Source organism: Cornus florida, unplaced genomic scaffold (assembly GCF_030987335.1).
Source record: "Cornus florida cultivar Cherokee Brave unplaced genomic scaffold, ASM3098733v1 CherokeeBrave_3.0.0_Hap2_Chr05, whole genome shotgun sequence".
NCBI lineage: Eukaryota > Viridiplantae > Streptophyta > Magnoliopsida > Cornales > Cornaceae > Cornus > Cornus florida.
This window is the reverse complement of record NW_026775575.1, coordinates 46644986-46658227: the sequence shown is the minus strand read 5'-3', so window position 1 is coordinate 46658227 and position 13242 is coordinate 46644986. Positions and strand designations below refer to the sequence as shown.

The 13242-nt window shown below is 36.4% G+C and overlaps 1 protein-coding gene across 1 annotated transcript; it reads right to left on the bottom strand.

The window, feature by feature from the left end:
* On the bottom strand, positions 1-8371 carry LOC132306400 (ketol-acid reductoisomerase, chloroplastic-like). Its single transcript, XM_059803781.1, has 10 exons — positions 7986-8371; positions 7801-7893; positions 5611-5676; positions 5313-5453; positions 3271-3498; positions 3017-3134; positions 2800-2939; positions 2402-2569; positions 870-1025; positions 1-515 (listed from the first exon to the last, which is right to left on the bottom strand). Exons 1-10 carry the CDS (start codon positions 8286-8288, stop codon positions 147-149), a joined length of 1782 nt encoding a protein of 593 aa, XP_059659764.1. The 5' UTR covers positions 8289-8371; the 3' UTR covers positions 1-146.
* Between the last annotated feature and the right edge of the window lie 4871 nt (positions 8372-13242).

Below are 13242 nucleotides of genomic sequence, written 5' to 3'. Positions count from 1 at the left end.
TAAAGCTAACAAAAAGGACAACTTCTATTAGGAAATGCAGGAAATGCTGGATAAAATATAGCACTCATAGATTCAAGAAAACTCCTTCAAAAATATTCCCGTCAAAACAAGATCTAGGTAACTGAAATTAAGTGATTTTCAGTAATTCAGTGAACAGATTGGCGCAACTCAGGGCGAACAAAATCGGCATCTGGAGGAACGGAGATGTCAACTGTAGGTCTCAGCTGGGCACAGACTTCAATGGCCCCATGCACGGGATCTGATAGGAAGTTGCTGATCAGGTCACGGTTGATGGGAGCACCATTGTCCACTGCTACCAAGGCCTGCTGCGTGAGAATGTAATCAAAACGTGGTGCCCACTTCCTTGATCCTAGCCGTGCTGTTGTTGAACAATTATCAACCATGAAAGAAACTCCACGGGCATGCATGAAAGGATTCAATGAATCCACTGACTCAATCACACTTTCATTGATGATCTCCGAGTAGGAGTGCCCTTTCTTCCTCAGAATCTCAATCTGTTGAATGAAGTAAAAAGCAAATAGAATTCATGTTCACCGAGCAAAATTAACAGTATGACGTTAAAAATCCCGTATCCTTAAGATTCAAATAGCATCATTATTTGAATTAATTGATCAAACACCAACTGCATTTTACTATTTTATTACATCACTCTTGCTTAGACATTTCTTTCTCGATAATTTGGAGGAATTAAGTTACAAAAAATAATTCAGGAAAAAAAAAAAATTAAGTTACAAAATCAACCTATACTTCTTAAGCAATCCTCAGTATCAATCTATATTTCATCTATGTTCGAATTCCTTTAAAAGTATATAACAAATTTTAAATTGAAAATTTAAAAGAGAGCTCACCTGGGCCATCATAAGTGCTGTGTAGACACCTGCAGTGAAAGGAAATAACGGCCCCAAGTCACCTGCTGGACGTGTTGCTCGAACTCGTTCACCTACTTTCCACATCCGTGTCTGATCAATTTTGCCCATAGGGAAAGACGGTAGACCATCCTTTTCCTGTAAAAATAGAAGCATATCAAAATAACCTGCATTATTATATGGGTAAATTACACTCACCTCCCTTGAGGTTTGAGCAAATATCACACAAATGAACCGATCAACCTTTATTACTTTGACCTCCCCTAACATTTGATGCATTTGCTCAATAACACCCCTAAAAAAAAAAAATTCTGGCAAAGTTGTCAATCAAATTTTTTAAAAAGCTCCTTTTGCCCTTCTTATATGAAAACACAATAAGAAGACCCATATATATATATATATAGAAACACATAAAATTCCTTCTTCTTCTACAATCTGTGTGTGTGTGTGTATATATATATACACACATACAAATATATATACATATATATATAACCCATACAAATATACATACTTTTGATGTTCTTTCGAAAAAAGAAAAAAAAAAAAAAAAAAAACCTTTTGATGCTTCTTTGTTCTTCACTCTAACCACCACCTACAGGAATCCCCTCTTTCTAAAAATTCTGTACTACTAATTCGAAGACCAAGCGTGGGTCAATCTTGATGGCGATAACAAGTACAAAGGATCCGTCTAGTGCACCAACCATGGGTCTCTTTCTTGATCGCACCACTAGCCATTAACCAATACAGAAGATGCTAGAGATGAAGATTGGCTAGGGTAATTTTGGCGCGCCATACATACACACACACACACACACACACACACACACACACACACACATATATATAGCGAATGCCTAAATACATCCCAAAATTCTCCGAATTTAGATTGGATTTTAAGTTGATAGCAAAATATGTTTAGATTATAAGGTTGGTTTCTGATTGGGGATTTTGAAGATTATAGATGATGAGAGTTTGTGGGTTGTGGGAGTTGTGGCGATACGAAGAAGATACCATCTGTCGTTGGGTTGTTGGAGTTGTGGCGGTGGAGGGTGGAGACCGGAGATTATACCGTCATTTGAGTGCGTGGTCGGATTTGAGGGTTGTCAATGATTCCATCTTGGATCCGGCTTGGGGTCAGAGATGGGTTGTGATTGATATTGGTAGAGACGTAAAGATTGTGCAGTTCACGTGAGTTTCATATTAACAAAAATATGTAATATATTGTAATAAAAAGGGCATGAATGGCTTTTTACTTATTCCGGCCACCGGAAAAGGCAATTAGGGGAGCTCAGTGTAATAAAAGCCAATTGGTCAATCTGTCTGATATTTGCTCAAACCGCAGGGGAGGTTAGTGTAATTTACCCTTATTATATTTATTATCACTTGCACTTCTTTCAAATGTCATAAAGATCTCAAACGTTCACGAACCTACCCTTAACATCAGTGATTAATAATTTAATAGCATTGCATTCTAACCATGTATGTAAACATCAGAAAGGAAACTAACATACATAAAAGCGACGCCCAGCCAGGACAACACTGCGAATCTCGCTACCACTGGCAACATCTTCATAGCACTCATATAAGATCTCCATGCAGGGATAATACGAGGCACTATATGCAGCCTCAAACTCCCTTTTGTCTTCTTCCGACAGAGAATTGTAGACAGCCAACATACCCTGTTGCAAGGAACAATATACATTAGGAAAAGAATTTTAAGACAACTAGCGGCCGACAAAGAGGGAAGAGTCACTTCCACTCGCCAAACCCCCCCAACACACACACACACACACACACACAGAGGAGAGAGAGACACGCACGCACGCACACCACAATGATGGAGAGGGAATAGATGAAATCCAAAAGTCATTTAAAAAATCCTCCCCTTGGATGATCACAAGTATTTAACCTTAGTTGATATGGTTTTTGAGATTATCCCTGTTATGCATTCAACAGTGTTCTTGTAAGCAAGGTCTTCACTCATTCCATTCTCAGTATATCTTCTAAACAAGGATTCCACAATTCCATGTACAGCACCGAGTAAAATGCCTATTGATCAAAGGAACGAATGATCAGACATCATTTGCAGTGGATACCAAAATAAGGATAAATGACACCACACTCGCCTCGCTCTCCAAATATGTCACTCTTGTACTCCTGCTCTAGAGTTGTGGCAAATGCAAAAGGAGAACCAAGGGCAACAGACCATCCAAGGGCAACATCTGTTGCTCTGCCATCAACATCCTGTCCACGGAGAAAATTGGGTTTTTTGAAAAGCCTTACAGAACACAACCAAGCAACATAAAAAACAAGTGTGCATGCAAGATAGAATATGCATATATAAATATATATATATATATATATCGAGAGAGAGAGAAACCTGGTGGACGCCAAAACTGGAATTGATTCCTGCACCATTTATCTCTTTGCCTTGGACATAGAGTCTCCTGACAGACGGACCCATTCCCTTGGGACATACAGCTATTACACTGATGTTTTTAGGGAAATCAAGGCCCATTGACTGCAAATGTCCAAGAAGAAACCCATGGGAAAGCCCAAGTATGCTGTTTGACTTCATGTGGGAGAACACATACTCATAATTATCAGCCTGTAACCAAATAATAATAATAATAAGAAGAAGAAGAAGAAAAATATAAATGCAAGACAGTCATGACAAGAATGAAGGAAATGAAGAAATATATAAATGCAAGACAGTCATGACAAGAATGAAGGAAATGAAGAAATATATAAATGCAAGACAGTCATGGCAAGGAATGAATGGAAGTAAGACTGTTGCAGACAGCCATAGCATGCTGAAATGCTTAAAATATCTGACACTTCATGATATTTTCCATCACATCATCTAAATGACCATTATTCCAGTGAAGTACCATAAATATGGCAATGGAATTCACTCACATCATGTTGACATGCATAGATCATCTGATTTTCCATGACAATTGCCATCACTTCATTTAAATTACTAGCATTCCAGCAAAGTCTCATAATAATGTTGTTCCTATGAGAGGTCACTTGCATGCTCCTCAAGATTCTGCAACCGCTTGGTTGGTGTGTGAGTGCTTTCATTTGACTTCAGTGAGTGCATTTTGTATTTATTTTGCCCTTTTCCTTGTACTTTCTACTAAGGGTCCCTCATCCTTCTTGTTCTGTAGTTCTTCAAACTTATAATATTTTCTGGTCTCTTTATATATCATATGTATAAACCTCTGATATCAAATTAAGGTTTGTAATAGGGATCAATGTGGTAGCTCTCAACTTCATTATCTTTACTCCCTCACAGTCCATGATATATAATAAATTAAAAAAAGAAATAAGACAATTGTGCTTGGTAGGATCTATATTCCAAGATTCAACTCTTGAACGAAAAAACTTATCCATTAGAAATCAAAATTATATATATATATAATGTTACTTTTGTTGAAAATGCCTAGATATCCCACTAGGTAAGCGTGCTACCAGCCTACCACCGTGTTGGCAGTCACGTGGTGTCATCAAGAGCCACATGTTTCCACCCACCACCAATGGTGCCACATCATGGACATGTGACATCACATTGGCATCTTACGTTATGCCATGTCAGCTTATGTTACATAGACTTCCACATGCAATAAGTACTTGTATTGGCCACATGAACCTAGGTATGATTATGCTGGGTATGAGTATTAGGTATGTGTCCAAATGTCAAATTGGTCATGCACAAATGCAAACCAGAAAATGCACCCAAAAAAAGGAATATTAGTAAACATAGAAGGTAATAGAGAAAGAGGCAGACCAAAACTAACGTAGATGTGGAACGAATTAATTGAAAAAGGCCTTAAGAAATTAAATACAATTGGAGACAGCTTACAATAGAAAATAAGGAAAAAGGAGAATTCACGTGAACTAACCCATTCGAGTTGGACCAAGAGAAGGATGATGATGACAAGTTGGGACTTTTATAGGACTTAGTTTGGCTAATTTTGCACAAAACAGAAACTGTAACTTTTAGTCTTTAAGTTATTTAAGTTTCTAAAAGTTATTCGGTGATACTGCTATCCAAGTACTTCAAGGAAATTACAAGGAGCCAACAAGGGTAAATAAGTAAATTTTGCCTCTCAAGTACTCGTGAAATTAAGGCCTTCATGATTAGATAGCATTATACATCAAACATGTATTCATAATTAGCTTGCAGTTTCTTCTAGACCCAGCGTACGTAAGAGAACTGATTGAAGTTCAAAATTTTCTAGAGGAGATATAAGTTCACATGGACCATTAAAGAAACATGAAGAGTAGAAAACTATCATTTATTGAGATATTTTTACTTAAATCCTGATAGCTGCAAACCAAAAGCATAGAATAGCATACCAGTAACATTCAACATTTAATATTTAAGATACAGGAATATCTGTACAATATATGAACCTGTGCTGCATCAGAAATCAAGAGCAGCACCAAATCGCTGCCCGATATAGTTTCCCATATATCACCCAAGGTTCCATTCTCTTCAGTGAAACCAGCAGCACGAGCCTCCCCAAAAGAACGAGAACCCTTCCTAAGACCAATCTGTGTTACAAAGCGAATATAGCAAACATCATAACAGAGAAACTAGTTTAGCATATAAAGCTATGATTAATACAGATAGATAGAGATAGAGAGAGAGAGAGAGAGAGAGAGAGAGAGAGAGAGAGAGAGAGAGAGAGGATGGGGGAACTAATATCACCTTGACCACAATATCAGATTTTGCTTCTGCAAGAGAATCCCTTAGATTCTGAGCTTGAGCAGGGCCCTAAATACATCCATGAGAATGATATCAATTATATTAAATAGAACATCAGTAAAAAGAACTAAGAACAATGAAATTCATTTATCCATTGAAAAGAAAAGAGCGGCTCATTAAAGCATGCAATTACACACCTTCACAGCACATAGAGATCATCGAGGGAAAACGTTCATGTTAGAACCAAAGATACTTGAAATATCTCCTTTAACATCCCAAGTCATGCACAAAAATGCCAACGAGTGCATGTAACCTAAACTACTAGGTAAATTCAACAATAATGTACCTTTCTAATTCAACATCATCATAGAACAGGAATATTTCTCACTACAAATTACAAATTGTCCTAAAACCAATCTGCTAGTGATACCAAAACGCAAGTGCATTCAAATGTTTCTGTTTTCAAAGTATCCAGACAACCATTGAAACACCAAGTCAATTCCAGAAGTTTAATCTATCTGGTAATGATAATTATAATAATATACAAGATTTGAACTAAATTGCATTTGATATCAGTAATACACAAAATGACAAAGAGATCAAACTACAAGTTAAGTCCAACATGACAAAGATTAATGATCCAATATTTTGTTGGAGAAATTATAGGAAATGAAAAGAAATGAGAATCAAATTAAGAAATTTATTTATATGGTCAAATAGGTTACATGTCATTGCTATCCGAGAAGCACGGACACTTCTAAAGAGGAGACATGTCCATATCAGACACTCCTAGCCATGTGTTTGACAACTTTTGGAACTCATCAAAAAAAAAAAAAAAAAGTGTTTGACAACTTTTGGAGGTGTTTATAAATTCAAAATTAAATTTTGAAGTTCAAGCATGCCTGAGACTTCCTACACACTGGCTAACATGCTACCATTGAACATGGACATTGGATAAGGCTTTCTTTTAAAATAGAAAAATAGTTGCTCCAAAAAATCTTTTAAAAGCTTGATCATATACATGGAATTAAGAGAGGGGTCATCAAATTGCATACACATATGCATATACAAGTACAAACCCAAACACATGCACACACTCTATCTTATACCCTTATTATGATATTCTTTCTATGGCGAGGTTGATTATAATCAATATAATTTATAAGTGAAAATTTTTCATCTAGAATATCAGATTTAGTAATATAAATTTTATATAAAGAAATATATATGTTACTGTTGTGAACTCTCCACCTCCATGTCCTACTTTTCCAAGATTAATCATGTTGTGTCTTTATCATGCATCTGTGTCCACACTTCTTATGATGATGTTATAATGATAAATAAAGTTATATAATTTGCATAAAAGCATATGAGCAACAACAGAAAAAGATGTGTATTAGGCCTACCATCTAAAAGAGTGTCGTGCCGACACTGAGAAAAGGAAATCAATTTCCAACTCTCCATAAGTTTGGAACTTATCATCAATAAAGAGCGCTGCAAGAAACAACTCGGATAGAGTGACGATAGTATATCTAGCTTATTATCAAAGATTGCGCCAACACTATATAAGATAATTCGTTTTCTGACTTTCCTAAGAAGTTTAGACATGTCATCAACAAATATAGCCGCAAAAAGAAAAGCGATGGAAGATCAAAGGGTCCCATTTTCAGAATGTAATTTTCTCAAATGGAGAACCAAAATATTTTGAAGTATGGATTTGTCCATTGTTTGGCATTTGCTGATATTTAATTCTGCCATTAGACTGAAACTTAACATTTATTTAAATTAGATAATTTCTCATATTTGGAAACAAGATTTAAAAAACCAATTTCATTCTTGAAAACAGTGAGGAGAAAAGGGAAAACTGATCAAAGGCACTCCAAGGATGAATCAAACTTTTAGCATTTTTTTCATTATATCTTCGGTTTTTATTTTTTTTTTTCAAAAACCGAATTCAGAGCAAAAGAACAATCCATTCCCATATTTTATTTTACAATGTTCTCCAGCTATAAGAAATGCAAGAGAATCCCTTAGATTCTGAGCTTGAGCAGGGCCCTAAATACATCCATGAGAATTATATCAATTATGTTAAATAATTAAAAGATAATTCAACGATTATTCACAAAATGGAACAGAAAATCACATAAAACCAATAATATACTGTTTGGGAATCAAGAAAGCAATCAAGTTCACCTGCGAACCCCAACCGATAACACCAATTTGCTTGATACCCTTGAACGCATCTGGTAGCAAATGGAACAAATCCCTCCCTCCTCTCACAATATACTACAATGCACAAAACAAAACCAATCGAGAAATCATCACCAGTTAAAAATCAGCACAAGAACAATTTCTAGAGAGAGAAGAGAGGGAAATACCTCGTCGTGCCCCGCGAGACTGATCTTCTCCTTCTTGAAGACGGAGGTTTCGAAATCGAGCGACGTGAGAGGCTTAAGCTCAGGCGTAGCGACCATACGAGCCCCGAGAGCTGAGCCTGAGCTCGATCCAGCCCCATTGCAAGGCATGACTCGAGCTTTGAGCGGCATTAAGTTTGTCTTTGAAGATGATGAATAAAGAAACCCTAGATTCGTACCTAGTGTTTTGGAGGTTGGTTTTAGGGTTTTGGATGAAGATGCAGCAGCAGCGGCAACGGACAGAGCGAAGGAGGTAGAAGCCGCCATTGATGACTCTGATCGAGTGCGCGAGTGTGAGAACTGAGAAGTGTGAGATAAGTGGGACTGTGGATTGATTATGTATATACCCACGTGCATACACGTATGGCATTCATGGCACGTTTACGGCGGAGTTCGACGAGTAAAACTATAGTTAGGTGAACCTCATTGTAGCACGGAGAGCTCTCTTCCTTTTTACCTCGAGAGAATAGTATAAAGTATAAACACCTCTATGGTAACATTATAGGCGAACTACCTTAAAAGCCCTCTATAATAAATTCATGCAATACCACATGACCATAAATTGACTGGCTATATACTTGTGTTATTATGACTTGCATTTTATGAAAAACAAAATAAAATGAAAGGGCAAAAGAAAACATTTTTCAAAGGAATGCAGAAGCCTTTTATAAGAAGGTGGGGTATACCAACATATTGGAGGGTACTTTGGAGATTAATAAAAAAATTCCAATTATGTACATCATAATATGGAGGCAAAAGTGAAAAATTCCCTATGAACTATTCCCCCAAACTATTGTCAGATGCAAATTGAACACTAAAATTAATATTGAAAAGATGCACTCCTTCCCGGCCATCAGACGTCATTTTTCGGTGCTTAGAGAGTCAAAATTACCTAAATACCTCTACTTATTAATTTATATAAACTTATAAAATTTCATAAATGTAAAATACTCATAATAACCTTCAAAGAGCATCTTGCAACTAACTAATAGTTCAGAGAATTTTTTTACACTTTTGCCTAATAATAATAATAATAAAAATAACAATAACAACAACAACAACTACAACAACAAGGATTAAGTACATTAAATCCCCCTAAATTATCACCTGATTGCAGGGAACCTGAATTAAAAGTTGCCCCCCTAAATTATTAGAATGTTGCACCTAAGGACAACATGTAACCAGCCGTTAACATAAAAACTAAATTCCATTTTTAGCCCTAAGTTATTTGTATTGTTTTCCAACTCAATACACTTATGTGGCAAAATAGTCCCACTAACCAATAAAAAAGTGCACAACAACCTAAACTTAACACTGATCATATGATGCCAAACGATTCAAGAAAGACATGTTCACGAATACTCAAGTAATCCAAAACCAAGAAGCAAAATGCCACGTGTCAGTAGCCTATCTTTTTTTTTTTCTTTTTTTTTTTCCTGTTTATGGTCCCCCTTTCTCTACCCGTTCTCTATCTCTCTACTCACTAGCGGAGAAGTCATCGTGTTTTCGGAGATACCAAAGCTGTCATAGCTGTTGAGTGATGGTGATGGAGGCTGGGCAGGAGCTGAAACTGTCGTTGTTGATTCGGGCGATGGTGGGGTCGTGGTGGGTGAATTCGGATCGGAATCTAAATATCAACCTAGGAAAATAAATATTTAAAAAAGAGTAAGAGAATCTCCGACGCCGAGATCCGATCTGATTTCACCCACCACAGCTATGCTTGCCAGAATCTCCCGGTTATGCTTGCCTAAATTTCTACGAGTTCTCACTGAGAATCAGGCTTCTTAACCACACTAACCTACCATTAAGTCCTTTGTTTGAGGAATTGAAGGACGACAACAATGAGGTTTGAGGACTCAAACCATAAAGGGTTGCTTTGAATTTAGATAAAGAGATTCACCGATCAATGAAGGTAGTAAGCTAAAACTTAAAACACAAACCGTAGCTCTCTCTGGAAAGGTATTTCTCTCCTTTAATGGCTATGAATGAAACTTCTATTCAAACAAGTTGGTAAGGGTTAGTTGCAATTAATAAAATGGGGACACATAGATAGAGAGAGATCGAGCTACCAACTGTTTGTTGCAGTTATTAAAATGGGGATTTTGTAGACATATAACATGTTGTGTGTGTGTGTGTGTGTGTGTGTGGGTGTGTGTGTAATCCATATAAAGTTCATTATGGTCATTTCTGTCTTTTTAAAATTTTGCCCTCTCATGTGTGTCATGTGATAACCTTTGGCGTTTAATTTGGGACGACCAACTAACGATTTTAGGGGGTTAATTAGGTGTCTTTTTGATACTTGAGAGGGATATTTTTTTTTGGGAGAGAAAAGAAATTTCAGCAGCATTTGATGCACTTAACCCTAACAACATTAATAACAATAATATTCATAATAAAAATAAATTATTGTAATAATAATAATAATAATAGTAATAAGAAAATAATATGCAAAATAATAAATATATGCAAGATGGATCGATAGATTATAAACAAAACAAAACAAGGTTTGAACAGACTTACAGAAAACTTTCTTTATTTAATTGTCCAGGCTATTACAGAGAAATATTACAAAAGAGAGAATAGAAAATTGAAAGATACATTGAAGGGAAACATTACCCTCTATTTATACATAAAATGGACTTGAAATTAATATTTTGAAGTCCGCATAGTGTATGGAGTCGTGTGCTTGAATAATGCAGTCGGTCAGCCCACCACCAAGTGCTGTCTCCTTATCTGATGGAAAGTAGACATCTGATGAAGGAAATACTGTGGAATCAAAGACTTTCTGGAAAAGTTCTTTGTCTTCTTCTGTCGGCAGGATAAGAGGAATCTTTACTTTTTGGGTGGATTCATCTTGTCCTTCAAATGTCCTGTGAGAGAGTCCCAATAGTCTGCTATTGAAATCTCGTCTTCAGAATTAAGATCTTCATTGGGATCTTGTGCATAACCTGCTAGACAGGAAAACTGATTTCCGTCTTGACTGGTCTGGCTAGAGACTGATACCATGGATGCATCATCTCTTACTGTAGGGGTAGAGGATTCAAAAGATTTAACAAATTTATTCCTCATAAAATCCATGCATTTAACCATTAGATCAGCTTCGGTAATTAATGGTTGTTGTTTTCTGATCATATCTTTAACAAGTTCAAATGGGTTAAAGATTTCAGGTTCGGAAATAGTTAACTTTGGAATCTTATCCATATATTCCATTGTTTTCTTTCTGATCTGATGGAGGAGGGCTTGGATAGGTTCTTGAGTCATGCCTGACCACCATCTGTAATAAAAAATCCTCTGGAGGACCGGTAACTTGTCAGTGGTATAACAACATTGGAAATCCCATTTCCAAATCCAAGGGATTCCAAATTCAGTAAAGAACAATAGGGTGGATTTCCCTACAGGAATATTATCCTGTCCTCGTAATTGAGGATGAAATTGTTGCCATGGCAAATATAATTGCCTGATTGATTCTGGCAACATATCCAGATCAGGGCCAAATATAGCCCACCAGGGTATAACCCAGTTTGGGAAATCAGCCTTAACTGATTGAGGGCATATCTTGAGGAACCAAGAATGCTTATGCTTCGGATTTTGATAAAAGAACGAATATGTCCAAGCTGAGATATAATCCCAATAATTATAACTGTGACCATAGGATATTTTCCTTGGCAAATTTGGATTTAATCCCCAGTCACTAGGCCGTATAAGCCTCTTAAAGATAGCTTTACTATAAGTAAGAGGACTATCTTTGGAATTCGGAAATTGCTTCGTGTGGTTGATTTCCACAGAGGAAGTTTCAGTAAGGATGGCTTCATAGATATATCTATGGCGACCATCTGGTGCAGCATATTGTTGAGTTTGGAAATATCTGGATTTTACTTCCCAAGGATCTGGCATCCATTGCTCATCTTGGGAATCCAGTACCAATACTGTTTGAATATACCTTTGATTAGGTATCCATGGAGTTTCTTGTTCAAGAACCTCTTTCATGGTTGGTTTCTGTTGGTGTTGCTGGGAACTACTGCTTCCTTTAGAAGGAGTTTTGAGCAGATCAGCAACATGCTCCAAATATGGAAACTGATCATCAGTGAGTGGTATAACCACTTTGGCCTTAGCCTTGTTTTTGCCACGAGCCTTTGGAGTATTACCCCGGCCCTGCCCATGGGGGGGCTGATTCATGAACCCTGCAAAAATTCACGAGTTAGAAAATCAGGTAAAGAATTAGAACTGCCTTTAATATATTCAATAGAAAAATCAAAAGCAGCTAAATCAGCTTGCCAACCAGCAAATATCTGTTTGGAAACTAAATTCTTTACATCTTTTTCCAGTACTTGTTTAGCAGCACTACAATCAATGCGTAACAAGAATTTCTGATTGATTAAATCATCTTGGAATTTATAAATGCATTTAACCTAAGAAAGAATTTCCTTTTTTATGATTGAATAATTTAATTGTGCATTTTTCCAAGTTCCTGAAGTGAAGCGAACAAGCTCCTCTGTTCCTGTATTTGGATTTTTCTGTTTAAGAATACCACCGTATCCAATATTGGAGGCATCTGTTTCCACAATTTTGAACCATGAAGAATTGGCTAGAGCTAAGCAAGGAATTTGTTTGGCTCTGAGTTTAATCTTCTGGACTGCCTTGGTGTGATCTAAAGTCCATGGGGAAGGAGATTTCCTTAACCTGGTGTACAAAATTGCTGTGTCCTGTGCAAGATTTCTGTAGTGATTTCGAATATAATTCAAGCTACCCAGAAATCTTTGAAGTTGAGTTTTATCCTTGATTTCATCTGGAAATTTAGAAGCAAACTCAATACTGCGATTAATAGGTCTAATTTTCCCATCACAAATTTCATGACCAAGAAATCTGACCTTAGTTAAAAACAATTTTAGTTTAGGAGCAGAAACTACTAAACCACTTCGGTAAATGACATCTTTGAAAATTTTCAAGTGTTTATAATGCTGATCAATTGATTTTGAGAATATGAGAATATCATCAATATAAACAATAGAAAATTCAGTAAAAGGATTAAATATGTCATTCAAAATATATTGAAATTCTAAAGGGGCATTTTTTAACCCAAATGGCATTACTGTCCATTCATACTATCCGAAAGGTACGCAAAAGGCTGTTTTGTACCTGTCTTCTTCTGTAATTTGTACCTGATAATATCCAGATTTAAGATCAAATTTAGAAAAGATCACGGCAGCTTGTAATCTATCTA

What these genes read in the sequence shown, in the direction of transcription:
- LOC132306400 (XM_059803781.1), bottom strand. Translation starts at nt 8,288, where the DNA reads ATGGCGGCTTCTACCTCCTTCGCTCTGTCCGTTGCCGCTGCTGCTGCA. An exon ending in CCAGTTTTGGCGTCCACCAG is followed by an intron (nt 3,135 to 3,270) that starts GTTTCTCTCTCT and finishes CTCCGTGGACAG; the next exon opens with GATGTTGATGGCAGAGCAAC. An exon ending in CAGCACTTATGATGGCCCAG is followed by an intron (nt 516 to 869) that starts GTGAGCTCTCTT and finishes TTCATTCAACAG; the next exon opens with ATTGAGATTCTGAGGAAGAA.